The sequence below is a fragment of the Protomyctophum bolini genome (genome assembly GCF_963924005.1).
Source record: "Protomyctophum bolini genome assembly, chromosome: 13".
Classification (NCBI taxonomy): domain Eukaryota; kingdom Metazoa; phylum Chordata; class Actinopteri; order Myctophiformes; family Myctophidae; genus Protomyctophum; species Protomyctophum bolini.
In genome coordinates this window covers 41879695-41902539 of record NC_137874.1, presented here as the reverse complement: position 1 = coordinate 41902539, position 22845 = coordinate 41879695, and the positions used below count along the sequence as shown (strand labels likewise).

At 45.5% G+C, this 22845-nt stretch overlaps 2 protein-coding genes across 3 annotated transcripts; both read left to right on the top strand.

Annotated features, from left to right (window-relative positions):
* Window positions 1-330: 330 nt before the first annotated feature.
* On the top strand, window positions 331-13125 carry LOC308327703 (uncharacterized protein; the record flags this gene model as incomplete). The annotated part of the gene is made up of 3 exons (XM_080781228.1): window positions 331-397; window positions 4779-5959; window positions 9897-13125. The coding sequence occupies 3 exons, from the start codon at window positions 331-333 to the stop codon at window positions 10233-10235; spliced, it is 1587 nt and encodes a 528-aa protein (XP_080637354.1). The 3' UTR covers window positions 10236-13125.
* Window positions 13126-14296: 1171 nt separating this feature from the next.
* On the top strand, window positions 14297-19596 carry LOC308327247 (uncharacterized protein; the record flags this gene model as incomplete). Of its 2 annotated transcripts, none has more annotated exons than XM_080780519.1 (2): window positions 14297-15871; window positions 15905-19596. In XM_080780519.1, one exon carries the CDS (start codon window positions 14297-14299, stop codon window positions 14852-14854), a length of 558 nt encoding a protein of 185 aa, XP_080636645.1. In that variant the 3' UTR covers window positions 14855-15871; window positions 15905-19596. The 2 variants fall into 2 exon arrangements, with proteins under 2 accessions (XP_080636645.1, XP_080636646.1); XM_080780520.1 differs by having other exon boundaries at window positions 14297-18559; window positions 19298-19596.
* Window positions 19597-22845: the final 3249 nt, after the last annotated feature.

Here is a 22845-nt window from a genome sequence, read left to right as displayed (position 1 = left end):
AAAAGGTCTTTAAATAAATACGTTTTGAAATGTCTATGAGGAGAAATGCATTGGGAATTATTTCCTGGGCCTGGCGTCGTCATGAAAGGGGGCGGGACTGGGCCTATAATATCGGAATCGGTCAGAATCGCAATCGGCAGACATGACCCTGTAAAAATAATCGGATATCGTCGGTCATAATTTCATAATCACGCACCCCTAACAATGATCAATTATGTGTGTGTGCGTGTGTGTGTGTGTGTGTGTGTGTGTGTGTGCGTGTGACTGTGTGTGTGTGTGTAGTCCCAGCTGGATCCTAGAGACTTGGCTGAGCGGTGGCCTGATGGGTTGATGCCCGGTGAGTCCATCATCATCATCCTCATCACCTTCATCACCTTCATCAGACTCATCTCCATCAGTCAGCAGATCAATACATCACAGGTCGTACAAACCTCTGTTCCCTAGAGAGCTATACCTAGATCTACAGATGTACAGATCTGTTGTTTTGATTTATACCTGGCTGGGCCCATTGTTTGACTCTTATTATTACGTCTAGGGCTTTTTTTTTTTACCCATTCTGGGCGGGAACCCCTTTTGTGGTGTTTTAAACGTTGTTATAATTTAGATATTGAAAAATAGCAGATCTACAAGCTCGCAGCGCGCCACTCGGTGGCGCGCTGCGAGCTTGTAGATCTGCTAGTTTTGAAAAAAAATCGTGAAAATGTGGCGCAAATCTTTGAATATATATATATTCTTTCAGAGCTAATGTTTTTAACTCAAATCTTTGCTTCTTGGGGTGATCCACCTGAACTGAAGCCACACCCACAGCTGTAGTTGTATGATAAAGGGGGAGGGGTTAGGGGAGGGGCTGACAGTGTGATGTCGCTATATTACTGTTTATTTCATTGGCCCGTTTGACTGGCAAGGGTTCAGCCTCCAGGAAGAAACCCTAAATACAAAGTGAATACACCGTTGCACATAAAAACAACTCCAGGGTGTCTAATGAAGTACTGTCACCTCATAGACACATGAAAAACTGGAAAAATACAAAAATTGTGGCACTCCATCTTTGAGACTGAGGTTAGGTTTAGATTTAGCCAGGGTTAGGGTTAGTAATAACGCGTCTCTGCGTTTCCTAATCAAAGCCAGTCGACGCCAGGCGAGGCTCGCTTGCGTTCGACTGAAACGTAAACATGCTGGAGACGACATATCTGCGGTGTAAATAGGCAGGTCGTCTACTGCATTGAATGGTAGAGTGACTGATGTTTAGTCTGCTCAAAAGTTACTCTTTTACCTGCTTTTTACTAACACTAACTTTACAAAGATGCCCCAGAACACCGGGATGAACCTGTGTAGTTTATGGCTGCTCCAACAGTAGTAGAGATGAACCTGTGTAGTTTATGGCTGCTCCAACAACAGTAGAGATGAACCTGTGTAGTTTATGGCTGCTCCAACAATAGTAGAGATGAACCTGTGTAGTTTATGGCTGCTCCAACAGTAGTGATGAACCTGTGTAGTTTATGGCTGCTCCAACAGTAGAGATGAACCTGTGTAGTTTATGGCTGCTCCAACAGTAGAGATGAACCTGTGTAGTTTATGGCTGCTCCAACAGTAGAGATGAACCTGTGTAGTTTATGGCTGCTCCAACATGAACCTGTGTAGTTTATGGCTGCTCCAACAGTAGTAGAGATGAACCTGTGTAGTTTATGGCTGCTCCAACATGAACCTGTGTAGTTTATGGCTGCTCCAACAGTAGTAGAGATGAACCTGTGTAGTTTATGGCTGCTCCAACAGTAGAGATGAACCTGTGTAGTTTATGGCTGCTCCAACAGTAGTAGAGATGAACCTGTGTAGTTTATGGCTGCTCCAACAGTAGAGATGAACCTGTGTAGTTTATGGCTGCTCCAACAGTAGAGATGAATCTGTGTAGTTTATGGCTGCTCCAACAGTAGAGATGAACCTGTGTAGTTTATGGCTGCTCCAACAGTAGAGATGAACCTGTGTAGTTTATGGCTGCTCCAACAGTAGTAGAGATGAACCTGTGTAGTTTATGGCTGCTCCAACAGTAGAGATGAACCTGTGTAGTTTATGGCTGCTCCAACAGTAGTAGAGATGAACCTGTGTAGTTTATGGCTGCTCCAACAGTAGAGATGAACTTGTGTAGTTTATGGCTGCTCCAACAGTAGAGATGAACCTGTGTAGTTTATGGCTGCTCCAACAGTAGAGATGAACCTGTGTAGTTTATGGCTGCTCCAACAGTAGAGATTAACCTGTGTAGTTTATGGCTGCTCCAACAGTAGAGATGAACCTGTGTAGTTTATGGCTGCTCCAACAGTAGAGATTAACCTGTGTAGTTTATGGCTGCTCCAACAGTAGTAGAGATGAACCTGTGTAGTTTATGGCTGCTCCAACAGTAGAGATGAACCTGTGTAGTTTATGGCTGCTCCAACAGTAGTAGAGATGAACCTGTGTAGTTTATGGCTGCTCCAACAGTAGAGATGAACCTGTGTAGTTTATGGCTGCTCCAACATGAACCTGTGTAGTTTATGGCTGCTCCAACAGTAGAGATGAACCTGTGTAGTTTATGGCTGCTCCAACAGTAGAGATGAACCTGTGTAGTTTATGGCTGCTCCAACAGTAGAGATGAACCTGTGTAGTTTATGGCTGCTCCAACAGTAGAGATGAACCTGTGTAGTTTATGGCTGCTCCAACAGTAGAGATGAACCTGTGTAGTTTATGGCTGCTCCAACAGTAGAGGCAACATTCAACTTTGGAGAGAAACGGAATGTCAAAAAAATATTACCGTGGTGTACTGAGACCAGAGCCATAGAGTAATGGTTGAGACGAAGCAGTGAAAGGTCCTGAAAGATCATCATTCTTTTGACCGTGGTCGAGATCATGGATTTCACAATGACTTTCCGGTCCTTCGTTGGCCATCCCCAGTTCCTGCTTACTGAAGCATGTGTCCCTCCCTAGCCATGACATCAGGGAACGACAGTTTTCTACCTCTGGTCTGCTTTGAGGCAGACCTGAAAGATCATGCATGACGTCAGTCTTACCCAATACCCAATATTTCTGTTGTGTGAACACAAGCCTGCTGTACTTTATACCTCATACTAAGCATTTAAAGTATGAGGTATAAAGTACAGCAGCCTTGTGTCACTGCATTGTGCACACAGAGACAACAACAAACATCCCAACAATAATGAACAACAAGCAATATACAGTAGCAATGAAAATAGATTAACACACAGAAACATAACAGGAACTTAAAGGACAACTTTGGTTTTTTTCAACCAAGGTTCATGTTTTAGGTTGTTATGAGAGAAAGTAAAAGGTAAGTGTATTTTTTTTTTCATTTGCTGCTTTCTTTAGTTTTAGGGATTTTAGCTGTTTTTGACAGGGGGGCGGGGGCATTCGAGCATGGGGCTAAATAAGTATTTCTTTACAAAATGTTATAGCGATTTATTTTTTTATTCTTTACTATAGTCCTACTAGACCCCAAGAAATTACATCTGGCCACAAAAGATCACAGGATCCTATGGCAGCCTATGACACACAGTGTGGCTTCCCCCAGTAGGCCTCCTTCACATTCAGTAGATCCTGTGATCTTTTGTGGCCAGATGTAATTTCGTGGGGTCTAGTAGGACTATAGTTAATAATAAAAATAATAAATCGCTATACATTTGGTAAATAAATACATATTTAGCCCCATGCTCGAATGCCCTGCCCCCCCCTGTCAAAAACAGCTAAAATCCCTAAAACGAAAGAAAGCAGCAAATAACACTCATCTTTTACTTTCTCTAATAACAACCTAAAACATGAACCTTGGTTGAAAAAAAAACTAAAGTTGTCCTTTAATGACCCTGTTCAGGCAGATATACCTGCCTCTTCTGTCCACTGGCTGTCCCTCAGTTGATGACAACTCACACGAATTCTGCTGCCAAAACTGTGCATTTGACTGTTCTCCAGGAACATATTGAAGTGATGAGTTATTAAAACACTATCAGTGCTTCAAAATAGGAGCTCTGGGTGGCCGGGTTGTCTCCGCGCTTTACTCTGAAAGCCATGACCCGGAACAATCTAGTAAAAAAAAGTTGACTTTACATTGCTAATGCTATAGCTTACATTGCGATCATTTTAATTTATACGATATATGATCCAAAAAAAGCATTCATATTTTGCGGAGAGACAGATGAGGAGCAGAAAGGAGTATATCGTATTAAACTGTGCATTTGGACTGTTCTCCCAGAACACATTGAAGTGATGAGTTATTAATGGTTGATATGTCTCTCTCTCTCTTCTCTCTCTCATCTCTCTCTCTCTCTCTCTCTCTCTCTCTCTCTCTCTCTCCCTCTCTCTCTCCCTCTCTCTCTTCTCTCTCTCTCTCTCTCTCTCTCTCTCTACTCTCTCTCTCTCTCTCTCTCTCTCTCTCTCTCTCTCTCTCCTCTCTCTCTCTCTCTCTCTCTCCAGACAGTGGATATTAGTTATAGATAGTTATTAATGGTCTCTCTCTCTCTCTCTCTCTCTCTCTCTCTCTCTCTCTCTCTCTCTCTCCAGACAGTGTATATTAATGGTGTCTCTCTCTCTCTCTCTCTTGTCTCTCTCCAGACAGTGTATATTAATGGTCTCTGTCTCTCTCTCTCTCTCTCTCTCTCTCTCTCTCTCTCCAGACAGTGTATATTAATGTCTCACTCTCTCTCTCTCTCTCTCTCCAGACAGTGTATATTAATGGTCTCTCTCTCTCTCTCTCTCCAGACAGTGGATATTACCACCAGCTGTGCTCTCCTTCCTCCAAGCTCCTGAGTTCGTCCTCCTTCCCCCCGGGGCCCCTCCCCCCTCCCCCTCCCCCACCGACTCGGCCCACCACCACCTCCTGCTCCTCCAGGAGGGGGTGGGGGTGGTGGGGGGAGGGGGGGCCCCCTCCTCCTCCTCCTCCTGCTCCTCCACCACGTCCTCCTACTCCGCGCCTCCCCCTCCTTCTCCTTTCCCCCCCGCCCACCACCACCACCACTACCACCAACACCCCCCGCCCTCGGCCCCTCCCCCCCTCCCCGCCTCCTCCTCCTCCTCCTCCTCCTCTCAGGTCCCGCCCCCTGCCCCGCCCCCTCCCCCGCCCTCCAAGCGCCACTGTCGCTCGCTCTCCGTGCCCGAGGACCTGTCGCGCTGCCGCGGCTACACCTGGAGACCCAGCGCCTCGCACGTCTGGACACCCGTGGGGCCCGGAGGAGGGGGAGGGGGGCGAGGAGGAGGAGGAGGGGGCGCTCCCCCGCTGCCCCCCTCCTCCTCCCTCAACTCCTCCCTCCACTCCTCCTCTAGCCCCACCTTCTTCAGCCTGGCGCTGTCGCCCGACTCCCCGCTGCCCTGGAGCCTGCCCTGGGAGGACGGCCCCCTGCTGGGCGGAGCGGGAGGGGCGGCCTCCTCCTGCTGCTGCTTCTTCCCCTCCCCCTCCTCCTGCTCCTCGTCCTCCCCCTCGCCGCTGCACCCCCCCCATCCCCCCCCGCCGCCCCCCTCCTCCTCCTCCTCCTCCTCCCACCAACACCAACACCAACAGCACCACTACTACTACTACGGCGGGCCCACCAAGCCCCAGAGACGCTTCAGCCTGTCGCCCGTCCTCATCCGCGGAGGAGGAGGAGACTACCACGGCGGCGGGGGAGGAGGCGGGGCCTGCTTCCTGCCCCCGCACCCCCCTCCTCCCCTCCCCCCTCCTCCTCCTCCTCCTCCTCCTCCTCCCCATGCCCCGCCCTGCTCCGTCTGTTCGTCAGGAGGAGGAGGAGGAGGAGGAGGAGGAGGTGGCGGAGCGTCGTCGGCGTGCAGTACGCCCTCCTCCCTGCGGAGGGCGCTGCCTCCCCAGCTGCCGCGCTGCCACTCGCAGCCGTGCGACCTCCTGCTGCTGCTCAAGCCGGGGCTGAAGAGGAGGCGCGACCCCGACCGACCTTTCACCCGACCCGGACTGGACTTCACCAAGATGACACAGGTATGGGCTTACGGAGACCCGGAGAACTCGCCCGTTTAAAACCCATTCTGACCTGAGATCTGATTCATACGAGGTTTCCACTGGACACACACTGGTCTGATTATATCCCATTCTGACCTGAGATCAGATTCTTAAAAATGTCAGTCGTTCTTCGATTTTTCAAAAATAGCAGACCTACAAGCTCGTAGCGCGCCACTCGGTGGCGCGCTATGAGCTTGTAGATCTGCTATTTTTCAATAGCTAAAGCATAACATGATGCTAACACGAAAATGGGTTCCCGGTCAGAATGGGTTAAAGGAGAATTCCATACTAAAAGGCTTTCTTACCTTTCTTTGTAGTTGTTACGTCCCCACCAGGTCCAGGTGTTATTTTGTGCAAAAGCTCCTTATTGGCTATTTCCCCTACCATAAGCCCTAAATGAATTGCATTGAAGTGAATGGGTCTATGGGGTGTTGTGCTAATTCGCTTATTTCCATCGCTCAAAAGTATAATTTCGTTGTATATATCCTCTCTTCATAATGTAAATAATATCCCAAGTGGCACACTTTACTACTTATTTCGATGGAAATAAGCAAATTAGCATAACACCCCATAGCCCCATTCAATTCCCATTCAATGCAATGCAATTCATTGAGGGCTTATGGTAGGGAAAATAGCCAATAAGGAGTTTTTGCACAAAAAAAACACCTGGACCTCTTTGGTGGGGACGTAACGACTACAAAGAAAGGTAAGAAAGCATTCTAGCATGGAATTCTCCTTTAACCCATTCTGACCGGGCACCCATATTGGTGTTAGCATCATGTTATGCTTTAGCTATTGAAAAATAGCAGATCTACAAGCTCATATCGCGCCACCGAGTGGCGCGCTACGAGCTTGTAGGTCTGCTATTTTTGAAAAATTCGAAGAACGACTGACATTTTTAGAATCTGATCTCAGGTCAGAATGGGTTAATCAGACCAGTGTGTGTCCATGTGGAAACCTCGTATGAATCTGATCTCAGGTCAGAATGGAGTCGCCATGGTGACAATTCTTCATGGTTATGCTAACATGTTGTCTTCATCTCTGTAGTAGCCTATGTCGATCCCACAGATGTTATAGTTCATTTACAAAGTGATCAAATTATTTTGTGCAATTAAATGGTAATTGTCTCGGAACTTTGGTGTTTTTAGGGTTAGGGTTGGCATTCCTACTTTCTCTAGTGTTAATTAAAGGACCACTTCACCACTTTTCAACCTATCTTCATATAACAGGTCCTCACTAATAATTAGGGCTGACCCCAAAAAAAAAAATCGATTAATCGACGTTCAATCGATACGCACGGGAATCGATTTTGAAATAAAACATTGAATAGTCATATTAAAAAAAGCGGACGCTCGCGCCTCGCAGCACCTCACAACGCCTCCTCTTTCCCCGTGTTAACAACAAGGAAGTCAACTGAACAAGTGCAGCTGCAGTCCCAGGAAAAATAAATCGAAAGTGTGGTTGCATTTTAAAATACCCTATTTGAATAAAGGTTGTACACGAGAGTGAAAATAACCGCTGGGAAAATCCCTAATTGAGAGAGTGTATAGGCAAGCGCACCACAGCTCAGTGGACATTAAATATAGGCTACCATGTTTGATAAAAGTCATATAAAAACATTACTTACACCCAAATGAAAATATAAACTTCACCAGATTATAGATCACTTGGAATTATAACAATCTGTAGTATTGTAGTATTGTCTGAATAATGCCACCAGTGAAATCCCAACTTTTATCGATGCGCCATTGCGCTGAGAACCTTGTGGAGCCTGGCGATGTACCGTGTACCTATACTTGTGAGGACCAGCTTGGATTCACATTCACACGAAAGAAAATTCAAAGATCTGCAATCTCATGGGCTGCGTTGTGCATATTGGCTGAGTATAATGGCACGAATTAAACTAGGCCTATAGATTTATTTTGGCGATGCGGAGAACTGATTTTGCCGTTGCCAGCGATATCTTTTTTTTTTCTTCTTGTCTGAAGACTGACCTGTTCTGTCACTGTGAACTCCCATGCAGCAGAGCAGCTCCTACAGACCCAGACCAAAACACCTTTTCTCTTTGGCATTTAATTGCACCTGATCGTATTATTGTAATTATGTAGCCTATACTATTTGCCTGTGTGTTTTTTTTTTTTAATTATGTTCTTTTTGTGCGCCGATGGTGATGCTCCACTTGTTTCAGCCTGTAGGCCTACAGCACTTTGGTCAGCTTCTATTGTTTTAAATGTGCTATATAAATAACGTTTGATTTAGGCCTATATTGGAGCAGGTGCTGGCAAATAACTAATTACTGTATAATGCCATGCAGTGAAGTTGCGCAAATGTCAACTCAATTAGCAAGCGGAGCTGCTCTCATGCACTCTGCACTGCAGTCTGCAGATCTCTTCTTAAAGTTTACTTATTATGGTTTACTTTCAACCATAAACCATAATATGATGGACAAACCTTGGATTATAATTCTTCATCGACCAACAGCGCATGCAGCATGACTATGAGGTAATTTAACTATGGGATTTCTCCATCGCCATCGCATCTCGATAAAAGTTGGGATTTCACTAGTGGCATTATTCAGGCAATACTCAACAGATTGTTATAATTCCAAGTGATCTATAATCTGTGAAGTTTATATATTTTTTCCCATACACACACTCACAGTCTTTATTTGAAGCCTATAATTCATTGTGCGTCAGACCTACTAATAATCATGAAAAAAAAGGCCCGATTTTCTTCCACTCTCATAGGAGGGCTGTGTGCAGTTTAGAAACCGCCTCTCTGTGTTTGTCTGGCAGTCCTTCATGTCCATACATGGAGATCCCTTTCAACTATTATAACCAAGGCCTCAAGGTTCATGTTTTAGGTTGTTTTTAGATAAAGTAAAAGATTAGTGTTGAAAATAAAATAAAAGATTGCTGCTTTCTTTCGTTTTAGGGATTTTAGCTGTTTTTGACATTCGAACATGGGGCTAAATATTTTTTTATTTATTATTTACTATAGTCCTAGTAGACCCCAAGAAATTATATTTGACCGCAAAAGATCACGATACAGTGTGGCTTCCCCCCAGTAGGCCTCCTTCACATTCAGTAGATCCTGTGATCTTCTGTGGCCAGATGTAATTTATTGGAGTCTAGTAGGGCTATAGTAAATAATAATAAAAAAAAGAAATCGCTATAACATTTGATAAATAAATAAATATTTAGCCCCATGCTCGAATGCCCCTGCTGTCAAAAACAGCTAAAATCCCTAAAACAAAAGAAAGCAGCAAATGAAAAAAAAAACACTCTAATAACAACCTAAAACATGAACCTTGGTTGGAAAAAAAACTAAAGTTGTCCTTTAAGTAGAATTTGAGATTCAGGTTGGGATTAGGTTTAGAACACTTATAAGTTCTTAGGTTTAGGGGTCGGAGATAGAGTTATGATTCAGGTAGATTCAGGTTGGGATTAGGTTTAGAACACTTATAAGTTCTTAGGTTTAGGGGTCGGAGATAGAGTTATGCTTGATTTACACTGACACCGCTGATGTACATACAAGCCCCAACAACACAGACATAATAATACTACTAATAATAATAATATCTATAAATGCACACTCTGTGTGTGTGTATGTACATGTGTACGTATGTCTGTAAAAACACGTAACTCGGAACCGGTCGCTTCACATTCGACACACGCGTGTCCACGGTCCACCACCACCCCCCCCCCCCCCCCCACAGGGAGTGCAGTGCTCAGTGTCGAGTCCGTCGGATACGCCGCCGGTTGTCCAGAAACGGCACAAAAGCCTCTGCCCGGGCTCTGGACCTGATCACCGTTTTAAAATGTTTGTACTGTCACAAGTACTGTATACTAATACGTGTGTGTGTGTGTCTGTCTGCGTGTGTGTGTGTGTGTGTGTGTGTGTGTGATCACTGCAGACTCGTAGCTTTGACCCCCAGGCGGTGGAGCGTGGGGGAGGAGGAGGAGGAGGAGGCGGGGTCAGGGACCTGTTCCTGGACTACAGGCGCTCCTGTTCCCCCGCCGACCTCCTGGGACGATGCTCCTCCATCGGACCGCTCAGCGAGAGCGACGAGGAGGGGGGAGGGGGCCCCGTGGAGGAGGGGGGGGAGGACGAGGAGGCGGGGGAGGAGGAGGAGGAGGAGGGGGAGGAGGAGGGGGGGGAGGAGGAGGAGGGGCCCCTCCCCTCGTCGCAGCAGACTGCAGTGTTTGAGAGGGATTGTACAGAACTAGATCTGAACATGATAGAAGAGAACTGAAGCTTTTTACCACCGTACACACGCACACACACACACACACACATACACACACACACGTCACACACACACACACACACACACACATACACGTTACACACACACACATACACACACACACACCAGGAGCTGGGCCATCAAGAAGAAGAAAAAAAGTGTTATTTTTCACCAAATAACCTCCATATCGATGATGATGATGATGATGATGTGGTGACGATAAACAGGCTGCGTTCAGAAAATAACGTTCTTAGAGAATTGTCGCACGTAATTTCGCGAATATCTTAATATAAACAGGATGGTGCGGTTGGATAGCGGGCGGATATTTGATTTGCGGGTTTTTTGCGAGTGACAAAAAAAACCTCGAATGAACGATATGAATTAGAAAGGGTGGAAACTAGGCAACGTTCGTCAAAGAGTGTCTATACTCGACTGTTAAGCTAATGAACTGATTGATCTCTGACACCAGAACACTCTTGACATTCCGAGCGCGTTCGTTCCCCCAGCGTCTTTCCATCCGAGCGCGTTCCCCCCCCAGGGGGGACCGCAGAAGCATTAGACGAACACGCGATGCTGCTCGTGGTGGTTATGGTCGCGGGGCAGGGTTCGAGGGTGGGTGGTCGTTTTGTCGGAAACCAATGACTAGTCTCTGAACTAAAGTACTGCACCCCTCGTATGTCCATCTGAAACCAATGACTAGTCTCTGAACTAAAGTACTCCACCACTCGTATGTCCACCTGAAACCAATGACTAGTCTCTGAACTAAAGTACTGCACCCCTCGTATGTCCATCTGAGCTAAACCAATGACTAGTCTCTGAACTAAAGTACTGCACCACTCGTATGTCCATCTGAAACCAATGACTAGTCTCTGAACTAAAGTACTCCACCACTCGTATGTCCATCTGAGCTAAACCAATGACTAGTCTCTGAACTAAAGTACTGCACCACTCGTATGTCCATCTGAGCTAAACCAATGACTAGTCTCTGAACTAAAGTACTGCACCACTCGTATGTCCATCTGAGCTAAACCAATGACTAGTCTCTGAACTAAAGTACTCCACCACTCGTATGTCCATCTGAGCTAAACCAATGACTAGTCTCTGAACTAAAGTACTCCACCACTCGTGTCTCTGAACTAAAGTACTGCACCACTCGTATGTCCATCTGAGCTAAACCAATGACTAGTCTCTGAACTAAAGTACTCCACCACTCGTATGTTCATCTGAACTAAACCAATGACTAGTCTCTGAACTAAAGTACTGCACCCCTCGTACGTCCATCTGAACTAAACCAATGACTAGTCTCTGAACTAAAGTACTGCACCCCTCGTACGTCCATCTGAACTAAACCAATGACTAGTCTCTGAACTAAAGTACTGCACCACTCGTATGTCCATCTGAGCTAAACCAATGACTAGTCTCTGAACTAAAGTACTGCACCCCTCGTATGTCCATCTGAGCTAAACCATTGACTAGTCTCTGAACTAAAGTACTGCACCACTCGTATGTCCATCTGAGCTAAACCAATGACTAGTCTCTGAACTAAAGTACTGCACCACTCGTATGTCCATCTGAGCTAAACCATTGACTAGTCTCTGAACTAAAGTACTGCACCCCTTGTATGTCCATCTGAGCTAAACCATTGACTAGTCTCTGAACTAAAGTACTCCACCCCTCGTATGTCCATCTGAGCGTGCGCGTTCTTCCCGGCGCATTTTTTACGAAACGCCCGCCAATATCGACGTATACGTTTTCCGACAGCGGCGACGACATATCGATGGCTTTGGGCTCGTGGAACCGCCGTTTTGTTAGAGAAAAGCAGAACAGTGGTACCGGGCGGCGGCGCCGCGAACGGGACGGACCGAGGCGAATGTTCTGAACGCACCTTAAAGGTAGAGTAAGTGATTTCACTTAACTCAAATATCACTTATTTTTTTGTTTTGTTGTGATAATCCTCTCTACTATAGAGTGTGCTGACCATATAAGGAGTTCCTCCCTGTCCCCAGTTAACCCCTGGGGGTCAAAAAACCTTAAGTTTCGTTTTTGACTCTCTATCCTGATTGGACGAAGGCTTAGGTCCCACAGCCAAAAACGAAACCTACGGTTTTTTGAGTGAAATCACTTACTCTACCTTTAAAGTCTCACATCACCATATCGACGTGAAGACGGATCTACTGCCCAGCCCTGCGATCAACAGTTATTTTTCTTTGTGTGGGCGGGGGATGGAATCCTTTTGTTTTTGGATAAATTCTCTTCCTTCCCCCCCGTCCCTCGAAAGCCCCCCTTACCCTATCCCCCCCCCCCCGACGCTCTAATCCAATCACCAGGCCTTTCCTAGCCGACCAGCCAATCAGGAAGGCTCTCAGGAACAACGCCTCCTCTCGTTGGAGCAGGGGTGAAATTTGAAGGTTGATTGACAACAGTTATGATGTGACTGCTGACCAACACTAACGTTCCAAAGGGAATGATGTAACCTCGGAACGCCTCACAAGACAGCCATGTTTTAAACGCCTCACAGTAAACAAAGGGTTTACCGAGAGATTATACCGTCTTATTTGTGGTATTATTAATGTTATTATTTATTGTTGTTTTTGTTCTCGGGCGACCGCAAACCGCTCTTTTAAACTATTGTGAAAATAGCCGAGCTACAAGCTCTCAATTCCATTCCAACGCGAGCTGTTGTGAGCATGTGTAGATCGGTTATTTTCTCTAGGTAATATTTGACAATTTGTTCATTTGACCATCTTTTTTTTTTTTTTCATAGTATACCCGGGTAGTTTGATGATGACCCTTTGACGCAGTAACGGTCTTATTTCTGTTCACGTATGTCATGTTAAGAAAAGGTGTTCAAAAAGGTCTTGAAAGTCCTTTAAATGTCACTTTACAGACATCCTATATCCACACTTTTTCCTGGGCTGTGTGTGCTCCAGTTCCTGTTAATTTCATTGGATATCATTGGTCATCTGACGAGTTTCATTGGCTTTCATTGGATCAAATCGACAGGAACTGGAGCACACACAGCCCAGGAAAAGTGTGGATACACTTTGTTACCCTTTAGAGTATGTAGTAATAGAGACAGCACCAGATTTCTCCTCCCGTCCACTCGCATTAAGTCGCTGGCCGTTGACTATCATCATTGCACGCGTTCACGTGCGTTCACGTGCATTCACGTGCGTTCACGTGCGTTCACGTGCGTTCACGTGCGTCCACGTGTCATCATGAACGTTGCGCAATGATAGTCAACGGACCAGCCCGTTCGTTCACGTGTTTGGGGGCAAAACTGAAATACCAAATTCGGCCACTACTATGTCCATTTGGCCTCAGGGTGCCGTCTCTATTCATATATACTCTTTAACCCATTCTGACCTGAGATCAGATTCATGCGAGGTTTCCACTGGACACACACACACTGGTCTGATTAACCCATTCTGACCTGAGATCAGATTCATGCGAGGTTTCCACTGGACACACACACCGGTCTGATTAACCCATTCTGACCTGAGATCAGATTTTTCAAAAATAGCAGACCTACAAGCGCTATGAGCTTGTAGATCTGCTATTTTTCAATAACTAAAGCACGACATGATGCTAACAGCATCATCTTTTTCTCAGCATTATGTATGTATATGTACTTTAGCTGTTAGAAAAATAGCAGATCTACAAGCTCGTAGTGCGGCCTTAGTCATGTAACCAGTCTAAACCAAAAACTGTCTCTAAACTTAAGTACTGCAACCCACCGAACTACAACATGACCTCCATCTGAAAATGCGTAGTTACTAGTTACATCCAGAGACCCCCACAAGAGCTTGTAGATCTGCTATTTTTCAACTGCTAAAAGTATAACATAAAATGCTTTAAAACACCGTAAGGGGTTCCCGACCGTCTTGGAACGTGTGACGGCTCTTTCATAGGCTGGATTTTCGGTGGTGACGTGACCACCGAACTGCGGGGTGCATACTTGGTTTAGACTAGTCATTGGTTAGACATGGGTTAGGTTTAGGTGTGCTGCCCCGTGGGAGGTTAGGTTTAGGGGTGAGGGTTTGAGATAGGTTGTAGTTGTAGGACTAATGACTGGTCTAAACCAAAAACTGTCTAAACTAAGTACTGCACCCCCGAACTACAACGTGACGTCACTGAGCCGCGGTGAAGATAAAACCACAGCCCTTCTCTCTGTTTTTTACTCACCACCCGCTCATCCAACCACAACATTGGCATCCAAACCACCGCAGCGGTGGTCACCTCACGACCACCGGAGCGGTGGTCACCTCACCACCCTGGAGCGGTGGTCACCTCACCACACCGGAGCGGTGGTCACCTCACCACACCGGAGCGGTGGTCACCTCACCACCGGAGCGGTGGTCACCTCACCACCCCGGAGCGGTGGTCACCTCACCACACCGGAGCGGTGGTCACCTCACCACCCCGGAGCGGTGGTCACCTCACCACACCGGAGCGGTGGTCACCTCACCACCGGAGCGGTGGTCACCTCACCACCGGAGCGGTGGTCACCTCACCACACCGGAGCGGTGGTCACCTCACCACCCCAGAGCGGTGGTCACCTCACCACCGGAGCGGTGGTCACCACCACCACCGGAGCGGTGGTCACCTCACCACCGGAGCGGTAGTCACCTCACCACCGGAGCGGTTTGCACACAGACATCAAAGGGGGCTTCGGCCCCTGCCCTTTTAACCCGTCTGTAAAACAACTGCCCTCTCCAGACCAACGAATGCAGCATGTATTTACTATGATAAGTGACCAAATTTGACTGAGGGACTGCCATTGGATTTTGTCACATGAAAGCAGGGAATCATAGCTTCAAATTGACATATTGGTTGTTCAGTTTGACCCACCGGTTTTGGAGATATAGCTTATAGAGTAATAATGTCTTGCAGAGAAAACAGTGAGTTGAGAAAACAGACTTCACTTCTGTGGTCTCTAGCATTACACCTAGCTACGTGTTATAGCATTTATTTCATATTTACATGTCAATTTCAGCTCTGATATTTATTCCAGACATGCTCTAGTATGTGAAGAGTCTGCCTGTGCTATTAATTCATTTTGAAAATACAGAAATAAAACGTTTTTTCTCCTCTGGTGAAAAGCTGGAATTTGCGCGATGGCAGTCTCTCAGTCAAATCTGGTCACGTATGGTGAAAGAATTATAATATAGGAAGCAATCTGATTGGTCAGCAATCGGATTGGTCAGCCACCTTATACATCATTGTACAACAGGTCGTTTCGAGGAAGCAATCTGATTGGTCACGTTTATACATCATTATGCCGTTAATTTATTTTGGGTGGTTCTGGTAAAAAAAAAAAGAAAGATCCCTCAAAAGTGATGGTTAAAAAAATGAATTGTCAAATAACAAACAAACTCACATTGGTGAATAGCGCACGATGCTATTGGTTAATTGGTTAACGATAATTCAAGCATTTTATGCCATTAAAATGCGGGAATCTTGCAGGGTTTGTAGAAAAAAAAACTTTTGAATGTGGTGCTGAGATTGATTGGTGTTTGCTGTGTATGTATGCAAATTACAGAACGCTGAAAGGACTGGTTATATGTGCTGTACTAGAGTATCACTCCTGAAATACTCTAGAATATGAGAGTATTAGTCCTGAAATACTCTAGAGTATGAGAGTATTAGTGCTGAAATACTGACTACTGAAATAGTAGTAGTGAAACACTGCAGTACCAAACACAGCCACAGGGTGACAGTATTGTAAGGTTCTCACACATTGTCATGTCAAGGGCCCCCAAATGAATGCGTAGAATTTGTCCAGCATCTAAAACTAAATGTTGTACAATCTGTTCTACTGTACAAGCAAAGTGAGATATTAATGCATATAGCATCAGCATTCGGCGTAGTTTCGCGTCATGCTAAAAATATGTGTAATTGGCCGCCGACCCCCATCTGAAAAATATGTAGTTCCCCCAGAAGAAAATATTTGAGTTAAATACTAGCGTCCGCTCTGAAAGAATAGATATTCAAAGCTTTGCGCCACCTTTTATACGATTAGATCTACAAGCTCGTGGCCTATGAGCTTGTAGATCTGCTGTTTTTCAACAGCTAAAGTATGACATAATGCTTTATTAACTGTATTTTCCATTATGGCAACTTTGTTAATTTGTCTCACAATGCTCTTAAAACACTTAACTATGACACAATGCTGCCCTCTGGCGTTCAAGAGCAGTAACTGCTTTTAGGTTGAGTCTGTCATAGACTACCTAGCCTGAGCTAACGTGTTAAGTTTCTGGTCTATAGTGGGTGGGTCGCGGCTGAGATTTGCGCACGCCCTGATTGGATCTCACCGATCTGTCCGTCAGCCCTGGCCACTCCTCTCCCACCTAGTGAAGCGCTACGTCACATCATTTGGAGCGACACCAGCCCGGAAGCGTTGACTCCCACTTCTAGACCAATGCGTTCCTCCAGGCTTTCATTTTTCGCGCAGACGAAATGAAAGCCTGCATGGGTATCGAGGCTATAGACTACCTGCTGTGTAACCTTTTCATGTCCAGGATCCCCCGATCAGGATTCCCAACCATATTCTCATACTTCATAACTTTATACATTTAAAGACACTGATACAAATCTTGACGTATCTTTTCAAATGTGAGCGTGGTAAATGGTGCATTTATTATTATTATAGTGCCTTTATTCAAGGCGCTTCACAGCGATTGTGCATTACTACGTTCACGCCATTCTCACACCGATGGCGGCGGAAACCACGCAAGGCACCGACCTGCACATCGGGAGCAATGTGGGGTTCAGTGTCTTGATCAAGGACACTTAACACTAATCCGTGGGGTAATATTATATAATAATAATAATAATATGTGTCTATTTCCCTGACATGAAAATAGATTGAGCTCCACTGATTTAGTGTTGTTCGCTTTTAATCACAGCTCCCCTCCAGTGTTTTGAGTGTTTTATAGTACATGTATTTATTTTTGCAGTTTAAATGGTTAGTTCAGATTTTTGGACATAAAGCTGTAGGAAATACTTATGCCATAAATATAGTGGTTGGAATTGAAAAGGTATTAATTGGGGGGGGGGGGGGGGGGGGCACGCATTAAAAATAAATGAACCCACAAGCTATAATAGCATCATTTGTTATTATTGACCTATTTCTACCATACAGAGAAACCTTTCGTTCAACTTTGACCTCTCTGTCACATGGAACTTTCTTTGTGTACCGAGTATCACTACGCCATCAGCAGCACAACAACATATAGTTCCATCATGTGACAGGTGGGGTCAAAGTTCAATGAAAGTAGCTCTCTCTAGAAATAGGTCAACAATACACATGATGCTAGATTCGTGGATGAATCTAAATGACCAGAACAACTTAAATAGTTCACCAGAACCAGAGCAGAACTCCCACCACGGGACTCATTTCCAACCACTATATTAATGGCAAGTACGGTATGTCCTACAGCTTTTAAGTTCCAACTATCTGAACCGGCCATTTAATAATAATTCCAGCGCCAGAGCCTGCATTGTATTATAACGTCGATTGACAGCAAAGTCTTGAGCTCCTTTTGCTAAATGTGATTCCCACTTGAGCGAGACATTGCTATACTCAGCCTCAGCGTTTCTGTAGTATACGGTAGGATTTCAACCGACAACCCAAAGCCCACGTGCGCTATGGTGACGCATTTAGTGTGGGGGAAAAAACCACAAGGAAAATGAGCAGGAACCCATTTAGGCCTGATGTCAAAATGTAAATAAAAGAAAACGTCAGAAAAATCTTCTAAATCCTGACAGTTTCCTGAAAAACCGCATGTTTCTGTATCAGTGGTGCTCAATATTTCATGTCAAGGACCCCCAAAATTGCATTATGCCTCCACCCTTAAAATGTTCACTCTGTAATAATATATAATTCAAAGATTTGTGTCACATTTTCACGATTTATCGAAAATAGCAGACCTATTGTATAGCTTGTATAGAGCTGCTATTTTTCAATAGCTTAAATTATAACAACGTTTAAAACACCAAAAGGGGATCCCGCCCAAAATGTGTTATGTAGAAATACCAGGTAAATACAATGGCACAAAAGTATCACAGTGACTGTGGTACTACACTGTTTACCACACCCCAAGTATTTACTCCAAAGTAAAAGTATCACAGTAAAAGTATCACAGTTACTGTGGTACTACACTGTTTACCACACCCCAAGTATTTCAGTATACTGCAGTATTGCACTACTCCCAAGTGTTTCCTTACACAGTACCAGCATGGTAACAGATATGGTGTTATAATGACAATAGAACGGAACCCTCGAATGCCGCACCACCAATCCTATCTCTGCTTGATTATGTTGTGAGGTTTACATGCCACCCTCGGGTACTGATATGAGGTTTACATGCCACCCTCGGGTACTGATATGAGGTTTACATGCTGCCCTCGGGTACTGATATGAGGTGTACTACCACCCAGGGTACTGATAGGGTACTGATATGAGGTTTACATGCCGCCCTCGGGTACTGTTGTGAGGTTATACATGCCACCCTCGGGTACTGTTGTGAGGTTATACATGCCACCCTCGGGTACTGATATGAGGTTTACATGCTGCCCTCGGGTACTGATATGAGGTGTACTACCACCCAGGGTACTGATAGGGTACTGATATGAGGTTTACATGCCGCCCTCGGGTACTGTTGTGAGGTTATACATGCCACCCTCGGGTACTGTTGTGAGGTTATACATGCCACCCAGGGTACTGATATGAGATTTACATGCCACCCTCGGGTACTGATATGAGGTGTACTACCACCCAGGGTACTGATAGGGTACTGATATGAGGTTTACATGCCGCCCTCGGGTACTGTTGTGAGGTTATACATGCCACCCTCGGGTACTGTTGTGAGGTTATACATGCCACCCAGGGTACTGATATGAGATTTACATGCCACCCTCGGGTACTGATCGATATGAGGTTTACATGCCACCCTCGGGTACTGTTGTGAGGTTACACATGCCACCCTCGGGTACTGATATGAGGTTTACATGCCACCCTCGGGTACTGATATGAGGTGTACTACCACCCAGGGTACTGATATGAGTTGTACATGCCACCCAGGGTACTGATAGGGTACTGATATGAGGTTTACATGCCACCCTCGGGTACTGATCGATATGAGGTTATACATGCCACCCCGGGTACTGCTATGAGGTTATACATGCCACCCCGGGTACTGCTATGAGGTTATACATGCCACACCGGGTACTGCTATGAGGTCGGCCAGTCACTGAAGCTGTTGATGTGTTTTTGAGTGTTGTCACATTCCACTGCAGTAACTAGAACAATTCTGTTCACAATAAAAAAATAAAAATCTACATGCTGGACGAGCCAGCCAATTCCCCAAGAGTCTGTCTTTTAGTGTGTGTGTGTGTGTGTGTGTGTGTGTGCGACGTGTGTGTAGTGTGTTGTGTTGGCTCTTTTACCACATTTACAATTACATTCCGATCAATTGACTTCCAAAATGTTTGCTGGCTGGCAGCTCTTGGTGTCTGTGACAGTGTCCTGCTATAGTCTCATTCTCCTGGTGTCTGTGGCAGTGTCCTGCTATAGTCTCATTCTCCTGGTGTCTGTGGCAGTGTCCTGCTATAGTCTCATTCTCCTGGTGTCTGTGGCTAGTGTCCTGCTATAGTCTCATTCTCCTGGTGTCTGTGGCTAGTGTCCTGCTATAGTCTCATTCTCCTGGTGTCTGTGGCTAGTGTCCTGCTATAGTCTCATTCTCCTGGTGTCTGTGGCTAGTGTCCTGCTATAGTCTCATTCTCCTGGTGTCTGTGACAGTGTCCTGCTATAGTCTCATTCTCCTGGTGTCTGTGACAGTGTCCTGCTATAGTCTCATTCTCCTGGTGTCTGTGGCTAGTGTCCTGCTATAGTCTCATTCTCCTGGTGTCTGTGACAGTGTCCTGTTAGTCTCATTCTCCTGGTGTCTGTGTCAGTGTCCTATAGTCTCATTCTCCTGGTGTCTGTGACAGTGTGTCCTGCTATAGTCTCATTCTCCTGGTGTCTGTGTCAGTGTCCTGCTATAGTCTCATTCTCCTGGTGTCTGTGACAGTGTCCTGCTATAGTCTCATTCTCCTGGTGTCTTTGGCAGTGTGTCCTGCTATAGTCTCATTCTCCTGGTGTCTGTGACAGTGTCCTGCTATAGTCTCATTCTCCTGGTGTCTGTGACAGTGTCCTGCTATAGTCTATATAGCAGAAACACTGACAAACAAATACAAATGTTGCATGCATGCGCTCTATGGGGACCCTGCAAAGATTACCGGCCCAGGGGCCCGGCCTCTTGGGGGTTAATCCGTCCCTGATCACGAGGACGTCCCACACTAACATACGTGGATGTACTGGAGAACCAATACAAGGAACTGGTCAGATGTATGGATTGATTGATTGATTGAAATATTTATTAACAGTTTGCCGAATTACAGTACATTTCAAGCACAAACTCAATACAAAGACTGTTAACTGTGAGTGGACGACCCAATTAATCATTACACTTGTTTACAAGAGGGTCCACCATGTTCAATTCATCAAAACATTTAGAGACAAATAGACACTTCTTTTTTTTTTTTTTACTTAAAATTTTTATCCCACGATTTTGTAACCCAGTTTTCTTTTTACCCAGTGCCAATTTTTTAATGTAATCCTGGGCGCTACACTTCCTCTGCCAACCTGGGGGGGCAGCGGACTGACCTCATGCCTCCTTCTATGCATGAGGAGTCCAAGCTGCTTATTTTCACCTGACAGAGGGGAATTTCCCCGGCCGGACGTAGCGCGTGGAAGGGACACGTTATTCCGACCAGTTCCTTTCCCCTCCATCAGGCGCCCCGGCTGGCCAGGGGGAGGCAGTTTTAGAGACCAGGATTACGGCATGTTTTTGTGAGGGTACCTACCCTAGGGGACACGGGGAGAACATGCACAAATAGACACTTCTATAAAGTTAAAGAACAGAACAGGAATTCATCATAAAGGAAGAAAAACGGGAAAAGAAACATATACAGTGAGGGGGGGGGGGGGGGGGGGGGGGCGGATGACCTCCTAGATATGCCAGCCATTGACCAGGGTTGGCTACCCACACAGTTAGGAAGTCAATCGATCGGGATGTAATATGGTAAATATCACACCTGTGTGCTCTTACATCATGACGTAATATATAGACACTATGCATATTTGCATATATTGCGAACGCAGTGATTGCGAACGCAATGATTGCGAATGCAATGAGCACTTACTATGAGACCTAGCAGATCATGTCTGTGTGTCTGTCTGTCCCGCTTTTGTGCCCATATATGGAGCTGAGTGATTACGTCACCATGACTCAGCCATAACCATATAAGGAGTCCCCAAAGCAGCTATACGTCCAAAACCCAAATATGTACGAGCTGCGTTCGCTTCCCGCGTTTGCGCGTCTTACTGTTATATATATAGGCCTATAGCCTATATTAATTGATACTATATGACGTAAAGTTCTGCATATATTGCTGCATATATTTTTGAGGAGCTGGCGCCCCTCAAACATCAGACTCATTGTACATCTTCTTGATCACTGATTTGTATGAGTTTTGGACCAAATCTGTAGAACAAGTATACAGCAAAATGTAAGTTTTGAAGAAAACGCCAATGACAACAAACAGACACAATATTTTGGGCCTGAAAAGATAATTAATACAAAGAAGAAAAACCAAAAAGTCACTGCCCTTCTATTCTTCTTTCTAATTATTTGTTCTGCCCAAAATATTGTGTTCGTTGTCATGAGTTGTCACGATCCGAGTTGGCTTGATTTGTTCGAGGCTTTAAAAAAACTTTTTTCGTCATGAAAGGGGGCGGGCCGCGGGACTGCGACGCTCTATCAAGCTAATTGAATTGAGAGAGAGAGAGAGAGAGAGAGAGAGAGAGAGAGAGAGAGAGAGAGAGAGAGGCGCGCACGCATGCACGCGCACACACCACGACGACACAACGTCCATCGCTCTCTCTCTTTCTCTCTCTTTCCGCGCGCACGCGCGCGCTCTGCAAGCTGGACGTGCAAAATGTAAACAAGCGTGGAATCTTATTGCGCAAAGCGCATGCGTGACGCACGCCAAAGCAGGAAGTAAAGGGCCAAACGAATGTTATATGTTCACAGCGGCGAAACAACGGTCGCGGTTAAGAATTAAATAATAATAATAAAAATGTCTTCAAAACGAGTTAAAAGGTGTCAAACGGAGTCTGTTAGGCGGTCGATAAATGAGCACCTGATGTCGGTGGGAGAGGAGATACTGTGTGTTTTGGAAAGCCAGCAGCGTGGCGCCACTGATGTCTGTAGCGTGGAGCTTAATGTCAGAGTGTTTGTGTTGGAGCGCCTCCATGCGGCAGCAGGGGTGATGTGCAACCTATTCCAGACAGAGATGGAGTCACTGCTGGACGTGATGCTACAGCCACGCATCAAACTACACAAAGCAGGTTTGTAAATGTTGAAACACAAACAACTACAAGTTCCTACAATGACTAGCGGCTAGCTGAACTGAACTTATAGCTATCTGTTTGGAACTCTACGCTCCTAGCATTGATAATTGATTGATGTATTAACAGTTTGCAGAATTACAGTACATTTCAAGTACAACT